The sequence below is a fragment of the Dromiciops gliroides genome, chromosome X, assembly GCF_019393635.1.
Source record: "Dromiciops gliroides isolate mDroGli1 chromosome X, mDroGli1.pri, whole genome shotgun sequence".
NCBI lineage: Eukaryota > Metazoa > Chordata > Mammalia > Microbiotheria > Microbiotheriidae > Dromiciops > Dromiciops gliroides.
This window is the reverse complement of record NC_057867.1, coordinates 38,392,913-38,405,606: the sequence shown is the minus strand read 5'-3', so window position 1 is coordinate 38,405,606 and position 12,694 is coordinate 38,392,913. Positions and strand designations below refer to the sequence as shown.

Sequence of the window (12,694 nt, the reverse complement as noted above, 5' to 3'; positions counted from 1 at the left end):
TGGAAAACCATTTGGCATTGGACTACAAAAGGCACCAAATTATGCATCCCTTGTAACCCAGAGGACACAGTACTAGGTATATACCCCAAGGAAGTCAAAGACAGAAATAAGTCCTCTCTCCACCCTGCTCCCTCTCCTTGCCTCTGTATCATTTTTTTTAAATCATGCCTTCATAAGACTGGAATTACACTTTATAGTTCAGAGGGAGTTCCCATTCTCCAGAAGCTACAGTGATTGGTTAACAAATACCTCGTCTGTTTTGTCTGTCATCCTCTTCTTTTCTTCCCTGCCCTCTTTGCAGTTGGTGGCCTCCATCGTCTTCATCAGTTTTGGTGTGATTGCTGCTTTCTGTTGTGCTATCGTGGATGGAGTATTTGCGGCCCGCCACATCGTGAGTATATTAAGCTGAGAGCTGCAACTGGGTAATGAATGCTTGCATTGTGCACCGTGCTGGGCCAAGGGGCTTAGGGAACCCATCAGAAAGAGAAGATCAAGTTGAGTACTCAGAGAGAGCTTAAAAATGTAGGAAACCAGGGTACAGCTAAGCATGGGGGTAATGGCCTGGCGTGGACCTTGGCAAGAGCGCTAAGAGAAGTAGGCTCAATGAGCATCTGGGCTGGTAGGGGCATTTCTCTCCCCGAATCCCATGTCAGAGTGGGGCCCAGGCGAGGGGGCAAGGAGAGGAAGTCACAGCTGGCCACATTTTGTTTTCTTCTGGGGAGGCCCAGGTGTCCTAGCAGAACACTTGCCTGCAAAAAGCCCCTAACACCTTTCTAGATTACCCCAGAGACCAAAACCCAGAGCAAGCTGAACCCCAAACCAAACCCAAGTAGTCATTTCTACCAGCACTAAAAAAGTGTTTTGTGGTTTTCAGAAACTAGCTTGAACCTAAGTTCTCTCCACAACACCCCTGGACTGTGAGCTGGCTTCTTTCTCTCCCCTCCCTCTCCCTCCCTCCCTCTCTCTCTCTCTCTCTCTCTCTCTCTCTCTCTCTCTCTCTCTCTCTCTCTCTCTCTTCTCTCTCTCTCTCTCTCTTTCTCTCTCTGTCTCTGTCTCTCTGTCTCTCTCTGTTTCTCTCTGTGTGTCTGTCTCTCTGTCTGTCTCTGTCTCTTCTCTCTGTCTCTGTCTCTCTCTGTGTCTCTGTCTCTCTCTCTGTCTCTCTGTCTCTGTCTCTTTGTCTGTCTCTGTCTCTCTCTCTGTCTGTCTCTGTCTCTCTTTCTCTCTGTGTGTCTGTCTCTGTGTCTGTCTGTCTCTGTCTCTTCTTTCTGTCTCTCTGTCTCTCTGTGTCTCTGTGTCTGTCTGTCTGTCTGTCTGTCTGTCTCTCTCTCTCTCTCTCTCTCTCTCTCTCTCTCTCTCTCTCTCTCTCTCTTTCTCTCTCTCTCTCCCACCCACTATTTCCCTTTGGTTTCTCCTGTTTCCTATTCCTGCAATAACTCATCAGTAGCCATTGAGGAAAAAATTGTCCCCTGCCCCCTCCTCATGTTCTCTCATTTTTATCCCCCTTAACCTGACTCCATCTGTGTCCTAATCTAACCCTGCTTACCTGCCTTTCACCTTTAAACTCTTCCCCTTACTCTCATTTCATCTCTTAGCCCTCACCAAGACCTGGCTCTGCTATGACACCTAATCCTTGGCTTTCCTCTCCAGTGCTGGCTATGCCTTTTCTCACACCCTGGGGTGTGCTGGGAAATGTTTAACAACTGGCACTCCCCCCCCCAAATTGTGCATGCTACACTTTTAAGTTTAATTTGCATTATTAACATTTTCTCCAGACACTTTCTTAAGTCTAGAAATCAACAATGCAATAAATCAGGCAATTATCAGGCAATTTGTAGCAATTACCAATTTCTGAGGTGTAAATGTTCACAGTGAAAATTGAACAATCAGCTCCAGTTTGAGCTGACTGCAGCACACATGCCCATTCACACTGGTCCTGGAATAATTCGAAGACTCCTTGAGCTCCATCCTTTCTTCCAAAGTCAACCCCTTTGCCTCCTTCACTCAGCAAACTTTCATCTTTTGAAGTTTACTCAAATCAAAATTCTTATTTCAATCAAAATTACGGTTCCTATAGTGGTCATTCTTCCTCCTTTCTCAAGGAGTCCAGCACCTTGTTCACCATCTTCTTCTCCTCCCCAGCCCCTTAAATCCCATGAGCCACTCCTTCAGTCCACTTCATCCACACATTGAGAGAGTCATACACTAGATATAGCCATTACCCACAAGGCTTCCACTTCCTTGATTAGAAACTCTTCCCCTTAACTGACCCTACCCTCCTACCATTCCATCTCCCCCAATTGCTTCACCACCTCCCCAAGCCTATTCACCCACATCAACATTTTTTTTTTAGTGAGGCAATTGGGGTTAAGTGACTTGCCTAGGGTCACACAGCTAGTAAGTGTTAAGTGTCTGAGGCCGGATTTGAACTCAGGTACTTCTGACTCCAGGGCCGGTGCTCTATCCACTGCGCCATCTAGCTGCCCCCCACATCAACATTTTTAATCCCTCCACTGGTCACCGTCCAACTTTAGCCCAATAGTTAGCCATTTCAGCTCTTTGTTGTCCTCTCTTTTTTAATCCATTGGCCACACACCCCCACTCCCACCTTTATACCTTGGAGATGACTATCAAATGTTGATGCTAAATGACTGGCCATCAATCAGACTGAGCCAGCCTGATCGGTACCAACAGCAGATTTACCCCACCAAGCTGGTCACATACCTATGGGCTTAGAGTATGACAAATTCAAGATGGAGCCACTCATGTCAAGAGTGCTCCTGTGAGGGGCAGCTAGGTGGCGCAGTGGATAGAGCACCAACCCTAGATTCAGGAGGACCTGAGTTCAAATCTGGCCTCAGACACTTGACACTTACTAGCTGTGTGACCCTGGGCAAGTCACTTAACCCCAATTGCCTCACTAAAAAAAAAAAAAAAAGAGTGCTCCTCTGAAAGAAGGAAAAGCTAGCATAGGAGAAGCTGTTAGTAGGAGCCTGATTTGTCCTAGGGAGCCAGCGAGTGACTTCTACCAGGACTGCTTTTGTAGCCTTGTCACTGGAAATCACTCTCAGGGGCCCTAAAGGACCGCAAGTCAACTATTTCCTACCCTGGCCTGACAATCTGGATTTTGCCTTTTCTCTTGGCTGATTTTTTACTTAGATGTAACAACCAAGGGTTTTTGTGAGATGACATGTAAAAAGTGCTAGCTATTGTTGTTACATCTGGGGTTCCCTCAAGTGTCAGGGACATTTTGCCTCTATAGGAAACTTGCTGCTTCCTGGAAATAACAAGCTTATCATTTTGCCCCCCTCTTCTTGTTCCACCCAGTGGTGTGTGTGTGTGTGTGTGTGTGTGTGTGTGTGTGTGTGTGTATGTGCGCAGCCTCCTTATTGCTAAACAAAGTTACCTTGTTTGCTTCCCAAACATCTAACACCTTTACCTTCATTCTGTTTTTCTCAGGATCTCAAACCTCTTTACGCGAACCGCTGTCACTACTACTCTAAGACATCCCAGAAGGAGGCTGAGGAGGTAAGAGCAGGTGGCTTCCCAGAGAGGCCATTTTCCCCCCACCCCTGCCCCGCCCCCCCAACCCCTTCCTTCTCACAGGACTAGAGCTGATCTTTTGGGGAGAATCTACAGCTAGCTGTCAGTGGGCTAAGGAGCCATGGCCAGGCTTTCTGTCCCCATGTGGCCCACCTAGCTTCACCCTGTTCCAGAGCCAGGCTGTTCCCCTTGGCCCCAGTTACTTCCCAGGTATGTGATCCTGGCCACAAGAGAGATGAGGTGAGAGTGTGCATGGCTCAGGGCCAAGACATTTCCTTAGCCCTGGAAACCCATCTCCGAGGGCATCGCCTAGGATGGTTGTCCAGTGTCGCCATCTTGGTTCATGAAAGACAGCATCCGCATGCTGGCAGAGTAACGTATACTGGAGGTCCTGGTGGCATGGCATGCAGGGTTGATTGGCTTCCTTGGAACTCCATCATCTTCCTTGTCCTGCTCTTTTTGAGTGTTGTTATCTCAGACCGTCTCCTTTTCTCTGTCTCCTTCTCTCCACGCATGGGGGATGTGGTGGGGGGAAGGGATGCACGAGTTGCTCTTCAGACTTCTCAGGGAGGATGCCAGGAAGCCTTGCAGTTCCCATTTCCCCTGCTAATTCAGATCCTCCCTCCAGTTTGAGAATGGACATAAACCCAACCATCCAGCCACCAGCCTCTTCCAGCTCTGGTCACAACTTCCTGCCTAGCCCCACACTTCTCATTTCTGGGTTGTTTGCTTGCAAGAAATTCCTACCAATGGCCGCCATCTTCATTAACACTCCTTCCAGTCCCAGGCTCCGTCCTCCCCTCCTGCCTTGCCTAAACTCCCCATATTCCCCTCCAGGTGAACTGCCTCCGAGCAAACCAGGGCTATTGCAAATCCAGGATTCGGGGCAACACCTGCTTCTGCTGTGATCTCTACAACTGTGGCAAGTAAGGAAGGAGCCTGGGGCAGGGCTGGGAAGGGAGTAGAAGTGGGTTATCCCTGGAAGGGAGGAATCTCCACCCCCATTCATCCAGCCCTGTGCTAGGCACTGTGATGGGGGCAGACATCAAAGAACTCAAGGATGTGGTCACAAAATCAGTCGGTCCCTGAGCATTTGATAATCTCATAAGCACCAATTCTGTGCCAGGCATAAAATCACCAGATTGGAGAATTGGAAGGGACCACACAGGCCATGTAGCCAACCCACCCATGGCAGAAATCTCCAGTGAAATATCCCCGACAAGTGGTAATGCAGCCTCTATTTGGAAAGCACCATAGAGAGAGAGAGCCCGCCACCTATTGGGTCAACCCATTGCACCTGAGGATACCTTCAATTATTAGGAAGCTTTCCCTGACATCAAGCTTAAATTTACCCTCGAATTTGGGCCCAACCCACCAATGGTTTGCTGACTAGGTGGGGATATAGATTAGAACACATAGGTGAAATGCGTCAGGCTGTGTGCACTCATAATGCCAAACTGTTTATGGAAAGCCAGAGGGGGCATCTCACAATCAACAAGCATTTATTAAGCACATGCTGTGTACGACCAATGTCCTGGGTGCTGATGAGATCAAGACAAAAAATGAAACCCTTCCTAGTCTCACGGAGCTTACATTTTAATGGGTGAGACACAAGTACACATCTAAGTGTATCTAGAATAAATCAGAAGTCATTAAATACAAGAATAATTAAATACCATATAGGGAGGGAGGGAAGGAGGCAGTTGGGGGTGAGGTGGGGATCAGGAAGGGCTTCCCATAAAAGGCACTGCTTGAACTGAGTCTGAAATCATGAGCATGGGCTGCAGATTGTTCCAGCAGAGGCCACGTATGGACCTTGAAATGGTACAGTTTAATCTCTGTTATTAATCTTCCTGTTATTTCATCTCCAGTATTCTTCTTGCAGTTATTCAGGGAGTCCTTGGATCTCTGGATTAGCTCTTGCCCCTTTCCTTCCAGAGTTGCTCTTCCAAACTTTGGGCTCTGTTCTGTGTTATCCATTAGCCCCTCTCTCCCACTTCAGTCTGGAAGCAGGAGGGTAGAACACTTACCAGTCAGTGCCCCTACTTTCTTATAAACAGTCTCTTTCATTAGTTTGGAGATGAAGCTTAGGGATTCCTGGTCTTTCCAGTACTTATACACTCCCTGTCCTTTCTGAACATAGTCAGCTGGGCGTTGGCCATAAATCTGCTTCACGATTTCTGAAATACTTGAGTTGCACCCATGATCTCATTGATATGGGGATTCCCTCCAGCAAAGCAGAGTACTCATCCATGCCAGCCCAGACTGTGAGATTCTTGTCCCTGTCCTCCCATAAGTCCACATGGGATGCTCCCAGAGTTCTGGGAGCCCTCCTTGCTTTCTCTTGAAAAAAAAGGAGCATACCAACATCAATCAATTAGCATCTTCTTTTCACTCAAATATTTCTTTAGTAACTGTTCCTTCTACTTCTTCATTATTCCTCCTCTTATCATCGAATATTCACTATATGCCTTGGCATGTCACTGCCCTTAGGAAAATGCTCATTTTCAGTTCTTTCAAGACAGTAGGGTTCAGGACAGCTAGGTGGCACAGTGGATAGAGCACTGGCCCTGGAGTCAGGAGAACCTGAGTTCAAATCTGGCCTCAGACACTTAATACTAGCTGGGTGACTCTGGGCAAGTCACTTAACCCCAATTGCCTCACAAATAGATAGATAGATAGATAGATAGATAGATAGATAGATAGATAGATAGATAGATAGATAGATAGATAGATAGATAGATAGATAAATGAATGAATGAATGAATGAATAAATAAACAAACAAACAAATAAATAAATAAATGAATGAAAAACAGTAGGGTTCCATGTCCCACAGCCATACACTACAACAACACTGAAAGAAATTGGTATTAAAAAGATGGGCCTTGGTTTCTGGGAGACATTTGGAATGCTTAAAATTAAGCACACTCTTCCAAAGGCAATCCTATTAGCTCTCTTCTTCCTATTAAACTGAGGGCCCAGTTTATTGTCCATTTGCCGTGTCTACCCGAAGGTGTATTTGTGTGTGTGTGTGTGTGTGTGTGTGTATACATACATATATACAAAAACATTTTCACAATTAAATTTCAACCAAAGGGTAAACTGAGGCAGATCTCCACGCAAGATAACATTTGTTAGCAGGGGCATGCTACCTGTCAACAAATGGGTCAATGGATCACCTCTGTGAATGTCAAAGACCCCAAGCAAAAGGACAGTTCCCCTTCTATAGGTTTTGGGGAGTTCAGAACAAAGAACAAAATGGGGGAGATGACATCATAGAATTAAGAGCAACATGATTGGTTGCACAAGGAACAACATGATTGGTTGGAAATTTGGTAATGGGGGCTAACAATGACCCCCATCCTCTTCTCTCATGAGACTAAGATGTGCTCTTTGTTTGAGTCCAGGTTTGAGATAGTGGCCCAGACTTTTGGACAGCAAACCAGATATCCTTGAAGGATAAACTGGTGGACAAAAGATAGTAGGGCCAAACTCCCTTTCTGTTCACATGCATTTCCCAAGGTTAGGCAAAATATCTCGAGGCAAGGCTAGATGGGTTTTTTAAATTTAACCCATTGCAGGCCAGCTTAACTGTGAACTAAGTTCAGAGACAAAGAACTATGAATTAAGCAGTTACGGCATAAAAATCAATTAATTGTAAACAGGCTGAAGAAAAAATGATAGAGGATCACTCTTTATCTGCTCACATACATATCTGAGGTTTGTGTCTACATGTGGTCTGTGTGTGTGTGTACACACCTGCCATACACACACACACACACACACACACACAGAATGAAGCTCAGTAGATTATCCTTAAAACTGTGTATCATAGTCTGGACAAATAGGCAACTTTTTCATCCACTTGGCCAGACTCTTTCCTGTGGTTCTCATCTGATCATCCAGGAGGCTCCGCCCCCTTCTAAGGCTTGGTGAAGTCAACATGTCATATGCAAACATGTCACTCTCTCTCTCTCTAGGGGATTCCCCTTTATCTTGGATGTTATACCAGATCCCCTCCATGACAGTGAGGCACACCTTGGCTAGAGCTACAGATCTCTGTTTTCTACCTCTCCTTTTATTATGATCAAAGGGGCTGCCATTATATCTTTCAGATGATGTCTCGTATAATTTTGATCCACAGAAGCCCCCTTGTTGGAGGACAGTCTTTAAGATCACATTTTCACCATCAAGTACAATGCTTTTTTTATACTCTCCAAGCAGTAAGCACAGCAGGATCTTATTTTCTCTGTCTTCCATTGCGGGATGGTAAAGATGTGGCGTACTATGAAATATCACTTGCAGAAACCTGCCTTTTCCCTGCTAATGCCCTCATCAAGGATGCTGTCCATGTGTGTGAAGATGATTCTCATAAAATATTTATATAGATGGGAAACTAAGCATGTAGGTTGGTCATTATTTATGTTCTCTCAGTTACCTTTTTCTTTTTTTTCTTTTTGGTAGTAATAAAGCCTGAGATGTTTTCCCCAGGCTTTTAGTGTCTTCCCCTCCCTCAAATACCTTGAGAACTGATCCCTCGCTACACTCATGTTTATACTACCTCCCAACCTCAGACAGACCTCCTCTGGGTATACTTGTTCTAGTCCAGTGGTTTGCTATCTTTGTTCCCTTCAATATCATTCCTATCTCCTCTGTAGACTCATCCAAAAGACTGTGAGGTTAGAGTACAAATGGGAGGACCTTACTCCTTAATGACGGAAAGAGTGTGTTTAAAATATACCCGTTTTACCAATCTTTATCTGATAAAATACATATATTATGCAGATCTCTTCCCTTTGTTGTCTTTCATCCAGCTTTATCCTTAAATGCCTCCCACCCCCAGAATGACTTTGCTTTGTAGGGGTCTCTTGGCCAAGATTTCTTTAAATTCCTTCTGCTTTTTCTCTCTTTTATGAGGTGATAATGCTTATAATCCATTCCCATTCTTTTCCATAAGATTTTATAAATGAGTCTATATTCCAAACCGATGTTACCCTTGGCTGCCATATCTCTATCTGCTTGGCAAATAAGTCAAGTGGTTGCTGATTGGGGTGGATCTTAGGCTCTTTTGGGTCTCTTTGTTCTGGTAATCAATTTACATGGGTTGAATTTGCCATGAAATAATAGCAGTCGTGCTGATGTCTTTGTATCTATCCATATCCCATTTTAGCATTAATCACGTGTCTAAAGAGGTCAGATTGGAGTTGTTTTAATTGGGCATAGTATCTTTTTTCTCATTTTTACTCTTTCTTCTAGATATGTAATTGATTTTGATCAGTGTTCTCTCTGTACAGATGGCTGATTGAGGAATGGTTTCCACATCATAATCAGGCCTTTCCTGTCTATTAAAATACAATCAATTTCATTTTTGTGATGTTCTTAGGGACTGACCATCCAATATTTTTTGCCATCCCCACCTATTTTCACCTTTGTGCCAAAGTCACTGTAGCTGACCCTTTTGCTTTCTCTTGACCAGATGTGTAAACATTCTTTGTTTTTTATTTTCTCGGGTTTTCCTGCCCTTTTGCTCTTATATACATACATTTGTTTCTCACTAATTCTGCCCTATGTCTCGGCTGCTCAGAAGGTCCCCCACCATCACAGTTTTCTTGATGACTAATGCATTTGGCCTCACAGCATCTTACCAACTTTCTGATTCGTTTCTCCACTGCATCAGTTGAAAAAAAGACATTTAAGCAAACAGCACAGCAAATAAAGTGAGAAGTAAAGATCCCCTCTTGCTTGTCTCCCCATATTCCCCTCCTAGTAAGAAATTTGTAGTCCCTGAATACAGGTGATTATCCCAACTACATAATGGGTAACCAAAAGCAAAGCATTCAATTCTGTCAACATTTATTAAATACCTACCATCTGCAAGGCACTAAGTTAGATTCTGGGGATGGATACAAAGATGAAAACAAAATCATGCCTACCCCCAAGGTGCTTACATTCATTCTCTACAGTGGCTACACAAGTAAATGATCACAAAATAATACATCGTAAGGTAGCTTGGTCTCTGGCACTTTGCTAGTAGCCTATTGGCAGTTCTGTCCCCTTGGAATCTTCAGATATACCCAGCTACAGGCCTAATCCCAAACCTGGGAATGACCAGGCCTGACTATCAACATCCTTAATGGCGCTGCTCTGCACTCTGAATTCAGAGCATGTGGCTAGCCTGTAGTGCTTGTCCCTAGCTCCAACTCACATAGGGGGCCTCTGTTCCCACAGGGCTCCTCACCACTGGGATTTTAGGCAGGAAATGGGCTGCCTCTGGGTTCATCCTTCCCATAGCCCCACCTAGACAGAGATTCCCCTTGGTCCAGGAAAGACTCAGTGGCTTTTCCTGAACTTTACTAACCTACCAAACACTTAGGTCCCTTCTCATCTGAATCAGACTCTGAGCCCTCACTTATATGAGCCACTGTTTGGGGGCATGGCTAGCCATGAGTCAAGAAGACCCGAGTTTAAATCCTGCCTTTGATACCTATGGACTGTTTGACTCTGGGCAAATCACTGTACCTCTCATTGCTCCCACCAACTCTCTCCAACTATAAGGTGAAGAATGGGTGCCCATCTTCATCGGTGGAGGGAATCACCTCAGCTGGAGTTCCTTGCCCAATAAAATAATAGGAGTGATTCAAAAAAGCCCTGCTATTTAGATTGTGCTTTATCATTTACAAAGGGTTTTACATCCAACAGCCCTGTAACTGTTATAGAGAATATTCTCCCCATTTTATAGATGAGGAAACTGAGGCTGAGAGAAGTGAATTGATTTGCCCATAGTCATACACCTAGTAAAAATCCAAAGCAGCACTGAGGTGGCAGGCAGATCTTCATGAGTCCAGGTCCAACAGTCAATTCACCAAGCTACCCTGTCTCAAAGTCAATATTTCCATAGCATCAGCTTTGTTTCAAGTAAAGTACAGCATTACTGTCTTTAAGTGTATAAAGAAGAGAAAGAGGTCAATCATAATGTTCTAGGTCTGGGGTCTAGATTTAGAACAGGAAGGTCCTTCAGATGCCCTCTACTCCAACCCCCCCCTTATTTTACATAGGAAGAAACTGAGGCCCAAGGAGGAGAAGGGACTTGCTCAAGGTCACACAGGTAGGAAGTGGTAGAGCTAGGATTCGAACCCAGGTCCCTCGACACCCTTCTCACCATACCAAGGGACATTTTTATTAGACTGGGTAGCAAGTTTGGAAAGGTTGGCCGCTGTCTCTCTCTGAATACTTTCATGATGAGATTAGCAAATTGTCTGTGCTGAATGGTTAGCTCTTCACTTGCATGAAGGTTGGAAAGCTTTGGAGACCCCTTCTAAGGACAAGGTCACTTAGAGATTAGCCCCAGCTGTTCTGTGGGGAGTCTGCAGTCCGTTCAAGGCCCAAGAGTCAGGAAGCAATAATCCTATAATAGGAGGCATATATCTCTGTGGAACAGCCGCTGTCCAGTACCAAGGTTTTTTCAGGCCAGCTAAAATTCAGACCTGACCACAAGGACTAAATATAGCTGATGACGAGCCCCCAGGGGCCAGGGACCGTGATTTTGCCTAATGCGTGCGTATATGTCTTCCTCACCTATTTTTAATCAATTACCAGCTCCCCCAGCACATTTCCTGGAAAGAAGGCCAAGAAGAAAAATGTCGGGAGAAAAACGACCAGGTAGTCATTTGTATGGCGCTATGGAAACGACCTCCACCGCTCTGTGCCCGCCGAAATTCACCAAAGTCAGGGACAGGAGAGGCATCGATAGCTGTGGGACGCAAGGACCGTGGGATCAAAGCGTCACAGAATCAAAGGAGAGATGTAGAACTGGGAGGGACCTTAGAGGCCATCGGCTCCAGCTCTCTCGTTTAACAGAGGGGGAAACTGAGGTTCTGGGAGGGGAAGTGATTTGTCCAGGTCACACCCAGGCTCCTGGGTCTAGATGTGCAAGGGACCTCCGAGGCCATCTGGCCCAACCCTCTCATTTTAGACATGAGGAAAGTGAAACTGAGGTGATTTGATTGATTTGCCCAAGGACACACAGCGAGTTTGGAAGGCAGGGTTTGAACTCGACCTAGTCTTCCTGACTCCAAGGACGATACTCTATCTGCTAAGCCATGATGCCTTTTTTTGTTTTTTTGTTTTTTGTTTTTTGTTTTTTTGCAGGGCAATGAGGGTTAGGTGACTTGCCCAAGGTCACACAACTAGTAAGTGCCAAGTGTCTGAGGCCAGATTTGAACTCAGGTCCTCCTGAATCCAGGGCCTGTGCTTTATCCACTGTGCCACCTAGCTGCCCCTGTGATGCCTTTTAGAAAGAACCAGTATCATCTCCTGCCTTGGAACCATTGAAGCCTAGACTTGGAAGAGACTTGAGAGATTGTCTAGTCCTTGCCTTCCACTTGACACAAAGAGCCTCTCGTTAATATAGCCCTGTGGGCTAGGTGGTGCTGCAGTGGATAAAGCACCGGCCCTGGATTCAGGAGGACCTGAGTTCAAATCCGGCCTCAGACACTTGACACTAGCTGTGTGACCCTGGGCAAGTCATTTAACCCTCATTGCCCCACAAAAATAATACAGCCCTGCTCCAGGCCTTTATAAACTAGACACTGACACAAAGATGTAGATTAGGTTTCCCAAGACAAGACACACAACTTGAGAGCAAAGAAAGGGGAGACAAACACTGGGTACTTCTGATGATCACCACAAGAATCATCTAGGCAGCCCACTGAATGGACACCTAATTTTGGAGTCAGGAAGACTTGAATTCAAATCTAGCATCTGACATTTACTAGTTGTGTGACCCTGGTCAAATCACTTCATCTCTGTTAGCCTCAGTTTCCCCCAACTGTAAAATTGAGATGATAAGGATACATAACTCACAATCAAATGACTCCTACATATGTAAAGTGCTTTATAAACCTGAAAGTGCTATACAAATATTAGGTATCACTACATATAATAATGTATCATATAATGTTAGTCATTCTTATTGTTACTGGCAGCATGGTATAACAGATAGAGCACTGGACTTGGAGATGAGAAGACCTGAGTTTGAATCCTGCCTCTGACGCTTAGTGGTTGTGTGACCTTGGACACTTAACCTCTCTCTGCCTCAGTTTCCTCATCTCTAAATTGAGGGGGTCAAGTTTAATAATATCTAAGGATCCTTCC

At 45.1% G+C, this 12,694-nt stretch overlaps 1 protein-coding gene across 2 annotated transcripts in view; it reads left to right on the top strand.

Annotated features, from left to right (window-relative positions):
- The window catches only part of TMEM255A (transmembrane protein 255A), an 88,222-nt gene that overhangs the window by 44,467 nt on the left and 31,061 nt on the right, over positions 1–12,694 (top strand). Inside the window, exons 4-7 of one of the 2 annotated variants that reach the window (XM_043973571.1) lie at positions 302–391; positions 3,457–3,525; positions 4,378–4,466; positions 11,138–11,200. In XM_043973571.1, coding sequence (XP_043829506.1) covers positions 302–391; positions 3,457–3,525; positions 4,378–4,466; positions 11,138–11,200 — 311 coding nt within the window. The remainder of the gene's footprint in view (positions 1–301; positions 392–3,456; positions 3,526–4,377; positions 4,467–11,137; positions 11,201–12,694) is intronic. The other variant, XM_043973572.1, reaches the window with a different exon arrangement.